This window comes from Amblyomma maculatum, chromosome 2, assembly GCF_055883805.1.
Source record: "Amblyomma maculatum isolate TAMU_Amacu chromosome 2, ASM5588380v1, whole genome shotgun sequence".
Taxonomy (NCBI): Eukaryota; Metazoa; Arthropoda; class Arachnida; order Ixodida; family Ixodidae; genus Amblyomma; species Amblyomma maculatum.
In genome coordinates this window covers 157,190,494-157,201,035 of record NC_139345.1, presented here as the reverse complement: position 1 = coordinate 157,201,035, position 10,542 = coordinate 157,190,494, and the positions used below count along the sequence as shown (strand labels likewise).

The following is a 10,542-nucleotide window of genomic DNA, read 5'->3' as shown; positions in this document are numbered from 1 at the left end:
CAGTGAAATGTAAAGGTGCACGTACCTGTCTTCACTTCTTACCTAGTTGTGATAAAGTGGGAATCCTCATTGGCTTTATAATACAAGTGAGAAGCAAAACATGCTGCCTGGTTACTTCTGGTAAAGACGGTACATATTGAGTATCAATGGCGCCACTGTACTTCCTTGCGCAACTCCGAATTTTATAAGTTTAAACCTGTTGTAGTTGTTCTCACTCCTAACGCACAGTGCAGTCTGGCCATAAAATATCCACAGAAACGACAATTAAACTGTTCTTCAGAACTTAAAAAGATGAACTTTTCCGAAGTAGTTTATTTCCTTTAATATTATAAGCGGCTGCATAGACCAAACAAACGAAACAAAACTGAGAATCCGTATGCAATAAGACGGAAAGGAGCTTTGACACGACCACGACCTAGCAAACGCTCAGGTATATCTGTTGGGACCAAAAGTAAACAGACAAGACTTGCATCTGGGCATGTGACGGGACGAACAGCGAAGTGATCAACAGGTTGGAGATGAGCGTAAAGCAAAAAAGAAGTCTGATTCGGCGGATGCGTCAAAAAATTCCAAACATATATGAGAGAGAACAGCCTCCAAGCGCTCATTCAGGCCTTTGGCAGAAGAATCACAAACTCTACCCCGTACCTGCGTCTTACCAAAGGCGAGAAATAGGGTTTGGACGGTATAAAAAAATACCTATATTCCGCTGTCTCCTCCAGTCTTTACGTGAATCTCCAAATACATTCAAGGGGCTCTAAAGAGCTAGCGATAGTTTTTCTATGCCTAGTATGTGTAAGAATGACGATGTAAGATAATCTTCCAGCAAGAATTTTTAAATTCGGCATTTAGAAGCAGAGTTATTTGAAATCAAAATTTGAATATCTGCGCCTACGCGGCTTTCCTCCTTCTTTCAACTGTTTAGCGCGCGCAAAGGCGGGCTGCTTTGACATGGTGCGTCATCTGTCGAGCAGCGAGGCAAGCGTCATCCAAGCGTTGGCGCGCTTTCTTCGCTGCTCGTCAGATGACGCACCATGTCAAAGCAGCTTTTCGACTCTCCTCTGCAAAAATTGCGCACGCTGCCCAGAGCAGTTTTTCGTCCATTCCGGAAAATCTAGGCAAGTACCGATCTTGAATCACGTATCAAATAACGTAGACCTTATTTTGCTACTTTGTGAACGTTATTTCAGCTCGAAGAGTGCTGTAGATTTCGCATAGGATTTTGTTCAAACCCGCTTTGTCGAACATGAGCGGCACTTCACGACATTGTGCAATCCCTGGCTGCGAAGGAATTGCAAGTGACGGTAGCAAACGCATGCTCCACAAAGTGCCTCAAGAATTCTACCTCCGGAAAAAGTGGCTACAGCTAATGGGACAGCCAGCATCGGTGAAAAAAACGACTATCTTTGTTTGTGGACGGCATTTCTCTGCCGATGCCTATAATTATGACCCGGACGTGGTTCGCGATTTGGGGATCGAGACAAGACTGCGTCTGCGTGAAGGAGCGGTACCAACGCTGTTTCTTCCAACACTGCCGGTAAGTGCAGAATCAAAAGATGGTGTTAATATTATAATGCGTTAGACGCTGTATCGCTCCAGGTAGCACCGAACATTCAAATACTGTTATAGAAGGGCCATTTGTTTAACCTACACCAGCTACACCAGTGCAGCAAAAATGTATGGTATGCATAGGAGAATAGCTACACTGGTGTAGCTGGTGTAGATTAAACAAATGGCCCTAAAGTTGTTGTCTAAGTTGCCTGAATGTTGCCTAAAGTTTTGTCACATAAAAACATTAGTAGAACATTCAACAGACATATTATATTCATGTAGACTTTTGAATGTTATTATAATGTTGCATTATGAACATGATTTATTTCAATCATAAATATAAAGCAACATAGCTTATATATTTAAAACACTAAGCCCTAGCACTTTTGATTTTTTTCCCAGTAATCGTGTCTCTTCAATAACACAACTTCTCAATTAGAGCGTTGACTTGATTCCCACCGTAGAATGCAAGCACAGCCCTAATATTTTGTTAGAAATGTTTGCTTATTATCCATTCGCCACTACCACTCATGGAACACCCATCTGCGATGGGTAAAAAACCTTGGCTCTATGATATTTGTTGAGATGTGAGTGTTGGAGTTGGCCTGTATTATGGAGTTGTACTGTATTCTGGTCATTGCAAAGTGTGCAAGCTATGTACCATCACGAGCGGTGGCCCTATGTGCTCGTGCAATTGGTTGCTCTACATTTTCACGAATATGTAGTACATATATGTTGCAGACATGTTGGATTCATATTGTGCAAATGTTTATCAAAACATTATACCAACCTGCTTATGTATAATGTTGCTAAAACAATAGAAAAAAGGAAATTAACAACATCAAAAAAAAGTTTCGACTGAAACAAAAAGGTAACATTGCTCTAATATTTCGGTGCTACCTGAGAAAGTAAAGTGTGGATTTTTTTTAACTCAGGTGGTCTTGCTCGGCGTTGCGGCTTTCATAAGCGTGATTTGTCATGGTCACTGTGAATACAGTGCTCAAAATAAGCCAGTGCCTTGCTTCTGATGGGATTTCGCTACCTTTTACAGTCGTGCTATAACTAATCGACCCTACACAGAATGCACCCATATAGGTGAAGTGGCGCTTTCGATGAGAGAGTTCAGAGACCTCCTAAATTCCATCCTCAAAAGACGTCAGCAAACTCCTGCTGTCAAGGCCAAAGTTGACTTATTTCTAGCTAAGTTTCTTGGCGCCTCCCAGAGAAGATAACCATGAACCCTGAAGAATGCCAGCCTTCCCCATATGTGCAGGAAGTTCACGCAGCTCCTGCTTGCGGCATGTTGATTTCTACGTGCCAACTCCCTTCTCTATTGCTGCTTGACCGATTGTAGTCGCAGCCACATGTTGTTTGTCCACAAAATCTTTGTACTTCACTGCTGCTCATCCTCTTTCCTCCTTTCTCCCCCTCTCATTTGTCTAATATCTTTTCTGCCCTTCGTACCATAGGCATGCGCACAGGGGAGGGGGGTGGGCTGCCTCCCTTAATCCTCTCAAGGGGCGCCAAGTCAACACCATACCTTTACTCTGCCGGACTTACAAAGCACAGGGGAAGGGGTAGGGGGGGGGGGGGGGGCGCCTGTTCTTCTAATCCCCTCATGGGGGCACCAAGTCAACCCCATACCAAGCGAAAGACAAAAGACGTCGAGGCACCCTGCCCATACCTTTACTCTGCCGGTCTTGTGTTGCCAGTAATAAAACCTGTAAGTTTATGGCCATGCAAGCTTTTTTTTTTCGATACTGGCGGCTGAGGACCCGTGATGTTGCGTCACAAAAACTGTGCACTTGCCATCCTACAAGGAACCATTGTGAGAGTGCGTCGTCGCATACTTTTTATTCTGTGTCAATGACGAAGCTTGTTTCAATTTTTATCGCTCTCTATTTTTTATTTTTCAGTTACATCACATCAAAATAACTGCTTGACAACAAATCCTCATCTCTGTGCTGTATTTTTGAAGTAGGTACTTTGGTGAGGGGGGGGGTACGATGCAGTGAAACGTCACTCCTCGTAAGGCAGGACTAACCCTGCTCACGCCTGTGCTTCGTATATAAACCTTTCAATCGTGATGAAGAGCCTCAGCTAGGTTGGGACGTCGATTTAATAAATGTTTCTTTTCGAAGCAGCACCCTGATTTTTATTTACATTACCAGCAGCCCATTAGGTATATCAATCGCAAGTTATCTATATGAATACAGGCAGTTAGAGTGAAACGCAAGGTACACTAGATCAAAGCCTGCTGCACGGGTTTGTTTTTCCTCTCGTTATTTTATGCATGTTTTTATACAAAGAGATACGTTTCTCCCAGGAAGCGAAGAGTCCTGACATGATACTCTGCTTTGAAACGAAAAAGACATATAACATGAGGGTTCAGAAGAAAGTCAATGGAAAGACTGAAAAAAAAAATGAAAATGCAGTCTGCAAGAGGAATATTAAATTCTGAAGTTAGTGCATTGGACCGAAATGGTACAGCACATGTATATAGCGTTAGAAAAGTTAAGCACAAATAGCATAGTATACCATGAAAGCTTTGGAGAAAGTCTTATAATCTAGTGCACACAACTTTGAAGCAAGTACATCATGCTAATGGTGGATACATAGTTGATATTTTTGCAGCCACAGCACGTGCTATAGACCAGGCACCAAAGAGCCAGCAAACTTCTGTGGTTTGTTGTAGCAACTTCGCTATTGATTTGCCTGTGAGCAATACACATTGTTTGTTGCTGGTTTTGTGTTCGAAAGAAGACAGTTGTGCAATGTACTTTGATTACAGACATTCAGTGAACAGACCAGTGCATTTCATGACTTTAACCACAGGTCCATATGCCAGAGAGTTCGCACAGCCAAGCAACTACATCAGCTGCACCTAGTGGCGAGACATCTGGAGTCTCGTCTTTCGTAAGTTGTGCTTGCTTGGATCATTACAAAAGCATTTTAAACAAGGTTGTCATTGTAGACTTAGATGCATGGTACTGAGCTGCCAGTGCGAGAGGTGCACCACCTATAGTTCTTATCCTGATCACAGCCTTTTGATTACTGACATTCAGTAAACAGAACAGCGCATTTCATGACTTTAATCGCAGGTCCGCACGCTACAGGTGTTGCACAGCCAAGTAACTTAATCAGCAGCACTAGTAGTAAGACATCTGGAGTCTCATCTTTCATAAGTTGTGCTTGCCTGGATCATTACACAAGCACAATAAGCAAGGTTCTCATTGTAGACTTAAATGAATGGCACTGAGCTGCCAGTGTTAGAGGTGTGCCAACCTATAGTTCTTATCCAGGTCATGGCGTGGTGTAGTGTACAATATTTTTTCGGTTCATGCACATGCAGCTGAAGCATAAACTTTGAATAATCGAGCTGTACGGTGAGTGACAGTAGGTAAGACCCCTCTCTCTCAAAGCCTTCATTCAGGCGAATATGGCCTGCTGTGCAACATAATTGGTAAAACAGTTCTTACTGAAGTGCCCAAAGAGGCAGCAACAGGTGCAGTTACTTATAATCGTTGCGGAAACCCTGCCCATCTGTGATCATTTTTTTGACAGTAAAATCATATTGTGCAAATCATGGGAAAATATTGCATGCATCGCAATAGATATTGCAATAGGTAGTGACTACAACATTAATCTTTTACATAATACAGCGCAATCTCGTGAACTGCAGTTAGTATTTGTCACAATTGGGGGCAAAAATGTTTTAAATGAGCCAATGCGCATCAGCCACTCTTCTGGAAGTATTTCTGAAAGCCTTCTGGACATTTTGTAACAAACGATTTCGATGATAATGTGCATGCTAGTGTGATCTCAGCGGCCTTGAGTGACCATCTGCCTATCTACATGCGTTGTAAGAATGGTGAAATGTTGAGAAATCCTTTGAATCATTTTGAGTTAGTCACTGTTCAGGAAATAAATCTGAGAAGTCTAAATATTTTTGAGAAAAAAATTGCTCAAGTAAACTAAATCTTGTCTTTCAAGGCAAAAATGCTAACAAAGCGTATGAACTTTTTATTGTTATTTTTAAAGAAGCCTACAAAAAATCCTTTAGATAAAAAAAAATAACAAAATCCAGAAAGATGCATAAGCCCTGGATTACTGGTGAGTGCCTCAGTATGATAACGAAAAAATATGCGTCATACTCTAAATTTCTGCAAACTATTACCTTCTATAGACCTTGCAAACTATAGACCTTCTTGCCTATAAGAAATGTAAAAACTTTGTTACAAAACTTCTGCGTGACACAAAAATCACTTATTTTGAAAACCTTCTGAGCAAGCTAGGGGCTAGTAGCAAAGATATCTGGCGCGAACTGGGCAAAGTGTTAAAAACCGGTAGCAGACAAAGTGAGGAACTCGAATTATTAACATCGATGTTCTGAAAGAAAACAGTTTGGCAAACAAGTTTAATGACTATTTTACCAATCTAGTTGAAAGCGTTCATGATGAAACTACTCTGAACTTTCTAGACACACACAACATGATTAGCGCATATATTTTGAGCCAATAACAGCAGAAGAGGTGTTTTCTGTATTTAAATCGCTAAAACAAAGTAAAGCACGGTATATAGAAGTGACTTCAGATCAGTTTTAACTCGTGTATATAATCTTTGTGTATCTACAGCCGTTTTCCCGGAAAAAATGAAGCTTGCAAAGGTGACCTTGCTATACAAGCCGGGAGACAAAAATAACATTTCTAATTACCGACCAATAGCAATACTGCCAGTTATTTCGAAAGCTGTGTAAAAAATTATTTACAATAAGGTAAAAGCATTTTGCTGCAAGTTTTCTATTATAAAGCCACAACAGTTCGGCTTCCGAAAGCACATGCCAACTGAATTGGCTCTACTGATGCAAAAAGAATGCAGACATAACGGGTTTGAAGAAAAGAGTTTCACTTTGGGCATCTTCGTCGATTTTTCGAAAGCATTCAACAGAATTAATCATGACACTTTATTGCATCAATTGGTACATTACACATTCCGTGGGATTCCTCTAAATTAATAAAGTCATATTTACAGCAAAGGAAACAGTCCGTCATTATAAAAGGTGAGAATTCAGCATTCCTCCCTGTGAGAGCAAGGGTTCCGCAGGGCAGTATGCTAGGGCCAATCTTATTTAATTTTTATATTAATGATATAACAGCTATTAGTGATCAAGCATATTTTGTTATTTATGTGGGTGATACCAGTATGTTTTTTCAGTGTAAGGAGATTCATGAGCTTGAAAAATTCAGCTAACGCAACTCTTAATAGGCTTCTTCATTGGAGCATAGTAAGTTCACTACAAATAAATGTAGAAAAAACAAAAGCAATATTATTCGCACCGGTACAGAAGCAGACAAGCTGTCATTTGGACATATATCTTGGTACCTCTAAAGTAGAGCTTGTGAAAGAAACCAAAATATTAGGAATTGTTTTTTCCGAACAAGTAACCTGGAACGCTCACATTGACTTCGTAGTGAGAAGTTGGCGAGGGTCTGTGGAATGATTTGTAGACTGCGACAGGTGCTCCCACAGAAATTCAAACTTCTTCTCTACAATGCCTTATTAAACCCAAATATGAATTTTTGTAACCTGGTATGGGGGACAACATCACAAACGAACATTCATACATTACATTTAATACATAAAAAAGCTGTTCGCCATATTCCAATGTGCCCTTCGATGCTCACACACGGGATTTGTTTCAGGCATTGAATTTGCTTCCTGTCACACACCTCTACACTTTTAACTTGTTGGGAAAATGCAAAAGCAGTCTAAAACATAACAATAAATATTTTATTCAGATCTGCGATATCAAAACAGTGCAACTGCCATACATAATAAAACAAAGAGAAGTGTGGCAATTGCAATTTCGCACTAATAATGGCTTTAATACGTTGCAATATCATGTGCCTTGTTTGTTAAATATCCTGAAAAGGAAAAAGTCAATTTTGAAATTATGTCTAGAAACAATTGGCGGGTAATACTCTATTCAATGTCGAACAATGGTCCCGAGATGAATTGTGTTCTTTGAGTAAAGTCTTTTTTTTGCAGCATGGAGCATTTCAATTAGGTAACCTGCTTAAAATAACTGTGTAGACATTTCGATGTAATTGTTAATATTGACAACGTTCTGTTCGTTTGGCATTCTGTTGATTTTTCTTTCGTATATGTGAATATTTATTTGACATATTTTGTGTGATAATAGTTCCTTTGTTGTTGTTGTGAAACACAACCTATGTCTATGTGCGTTCAAATATGGAAGTATTTCTGTGTTTACCGTGTACATAAAAATCCGCACTGCCGAATGACAAAGGGGCAAGAACCTCGTCAAGCTATTGTAGCAGCTTTTTTATTCTTGTCCTCGCATTTCTTTTGTGCACCGCGGAAGAAGGCTAAATCAAAATTGATTTCATTTGCTGTGTACTTTGTAGGCTCAGAAATCCCAGCACCGCTGCCATCCGGTGACAAGTCCTGTAGCCACGCAAACTGTTCCAAAGTTGCTCACAGTTGGGATACAACCCTCAATGATGGGAAAGACTGTTGGTAAGCTTGTCTTTTCTTTGTGCTTGTCATAATGTTAAGTCTAAAAGTAGAATGAATGCCTTCATTCATCTAAAATTTCACTGTGGCTACTTGCTCTTTGTCAAATAAAAAAAAAACATGCTGTTTGAGAAAAGCCAGCAATTATGCAGGTACCAATGGAAAGTTACAGAACAAACATTACTCTTTTATGGTAGTAACTTTTAAACACTGGCAGGCGTGCAGGTACATCTTGGTGGTGTGAAGATACAGCATTCAGTGGCAACACAGACTTAGGCCAGCCTTCCTGCACAGTCAACGACACAGGATAATGGGCTATTACTTGACCCTATACCACTACCTCGCACATTCAAACCACCTGGTAGGTCAACCCCTGTGCCGTCTGACGAAGAAGTGGAGGTGGAAGAAACGGATACTGAAGAAATGGAGGCTTCAACCACTGAACGGGATATCACCTGCCATGAATCTTTTGATCTCAGCATTTTGAAGCACCTGAATTGCATGAACATGAATTGCTGAGTATTATATTTTTTTTTAGATATTACAGCAGGTTTGTGCACACAGCGGAGGCATATCAAATTTCTCTATTTTTTTCAAAAATGAAAGCCTCTACAATGCTGCGATAAGCTCACTATGGAAGACCTGACCAGCAAAGAACGCGTAAATATGGTTTGAATATGAAAGTCACTGCTAAGAATATGAAAAAAGCGAACACAAGCATGAATCAAGCTAAAGGCAGTACTTACACTCATGAACAATATATTTTTGCAGTGATTACACTTAGGAGCATCCATACAAGCAACAAATGTTTTTGGTGTTTGAGAGCAACTTGAGGGAGGTACTTGTTTGATGGCTCAATTGCCCTGTGCCAGAACTTGGGATATGGGTTGTGCGGGAATCCGGAAACCACCGACCTCTCCAAAATTTTGCCTGCTCGTGTTATCTTTTGTCCGAAACCCGGATACGAAGAAGGGTCGATGAATGACATGCTGGAATGCGGGGACGACGTGCTAATGACGGCTAAACGTGTGCTGTAGCGGGGACGGCGAGGGTTCCGGGAACGGGAAGAGAGGGCCCGAGTTGACAACGAGCAGCAGAAGGACGGCGGGACAGAGAAGAACGAGAGATGCGCTAGAGCCGGTCGACCCAGCCTCGTCTCCCGAGGGGCCTGAAAATACAAAGACGGCTCGCTAGTCCTGGCGGCAAGTATATTGAGCTCGCCATGTAAACTGTCACTATCAGCGCTGCCAGCAGCTATAGCCATCATCTCCCACCTCAAGCACCGGATCACCGCAGGGGCATCCAGACGCAGCCTCAAGACCGTCGGGTGAACGGGGGCATCCAGCTCTGAATAAATCTGTTACTGGCCCTATTTCGTGTGTGATTCCTGCTCTCCACCCCGAAAAGAGCCCTATATCTGGCACATCACAATTATGGCAGCGGCATTTTCGTGTCTGGCATTGCTCTTAATCAGATCCCTTTGACACGGAGTGTAGGAAGGATACATGGAATCCGGCCAACTGGCTTGGCTGGCACTGAAATGAACGCGAAAGCTGTAGATCCGGTCATGGCGCATGGGTCGAGTGTACTAGCGTTTAGCCATTTGATCCCTACGTTTGATGGTACCGGACCTGTTTGCGAATTTCTGACTACCGTAGAGCAAGTTGCCAGCATTGCTTCTTACGCCGATAGTCATGGGCTGTGTCTGTGTAAGCGTAAGATGGCAGGCGCTGCCAAAGAGCTTGTGTGGCATGATGCAGCGGCCAGGGAGGCGACAACATTTTCCAAGTTCAAAGAGGTTATGATCGCGAGTTTTGACACGGAGTCGTTGAGATTGCGCATCCAGTGTTTTTGGGTGACCGACAGATGCATAGCGAAGACGTCCGATCCTTCGCAACGCGAGTGCAGAAGTTAGCGCAAGGAGTAATGGCCAATGAAGTTGAAAGGACGAGAAAAGCAGAATCAAGAAATGATTGCTGCATGATCAAACGAGATCGCAATTTGTGAATGGGCTGAAGGACAGTGGGCGGCAGTTTATGATGTCACGTGATCCGTCGATATTTGATGATGCGGTCATCGGCGCTGTCAACGAGGAAGTGCACGAACTTCTCAGCGGCGGAATGTCTGAGATACGATTCTTTGACAGGGCAGAAAGCTTGTCTCGCAAAGTAATAGAGGTAATGAAACAACGATTAGAGGACTTGGGAGGTTGCCCGTTGCACCACAGTCATCGAGTGCTTCATATGGGCGGTGTTATTCACGTAGGCCATGCTTCGTGTACGGCTGAACTGGTCACTTTGTTTGTAACTGCGCTGAGCGTGCACACTCCAAGGGATAGTCCATTCCAAAAAACTAGTAGGTCGCCCCTCTGACTGCGGGTCGGAAGGGACTAAAGAAAAGCAACGGGAGGTTTCGGTAAGTAGATCTTTTGTAGATGTGAAAAAAAAGTACAAA

General features: G+C 42.1%; 1 protein-coding gene across 2 annotated transcripts; it reads left to right on the top strand.

Annotated features, from left to right (window-relative positions):
• Nucleotides 1-1,038: 1,038 nt before the first annotated feature.
• On the top strand, nt 1,039-9,477 carry LOC146200256 (uncharacterized). 2 transcript variants are annotated; one of them, XM_084595453.1, is made up of 5 exons: nt 1,046-1,118; nt 1,191-1,537; nt 4,387-4,467; nt 7,980-8,091; nt 8,306-9,477. In XM_084595453.1, the coding sequence occupies exons 2-5, from the start codon at nt 1,247-1,249 to the stop codon at nt 8,362-8,364; spliced, it is 543 nt and encodes a 180-aa protein (XP_084451579.1). In that variant the 5' UTR covers nt 1,046-1,118; nt 1,191-1,246; the 3' UTR covers nt 8,365-9,477. The 2 variants fall into 2 exon arrangements, with proteins under 2 accessions (XP_084451580.1, XP_084451579.1); XM_084595454.1 differs by having other exon boundaries at nt 1,039-1,537; nt 7,986-8,091.
• Nucleotides 9,478-10,542: the final 1,065 nt, after the last annotated feature.

Excerpts from the sequence above, each read along its gene's own strand:
- LOC146200256 (XM_084595453.1), top strand. The coding sequence starts at position 1,247 with ATGAGCGGCACTTCACGACATTGTGCAATCCCTGGCTGCGAAGGAATT. Across the intron at positions 1,538-4,386 it reads TGTTTCTTCCAACACTGCCG|GTCCATATGCCAGAGAGTTC; the intron begins GTAAGTGCAGAA and ends CTTTAACCACAG. Across the intron at positions 8,092-8,305 it reads AATGATGGGAAAGACTGTTG|GCGTGCAGGTACATCTTGGT; the intron begins GTAAGCTTGTCT and ends AAACACTGGCAG.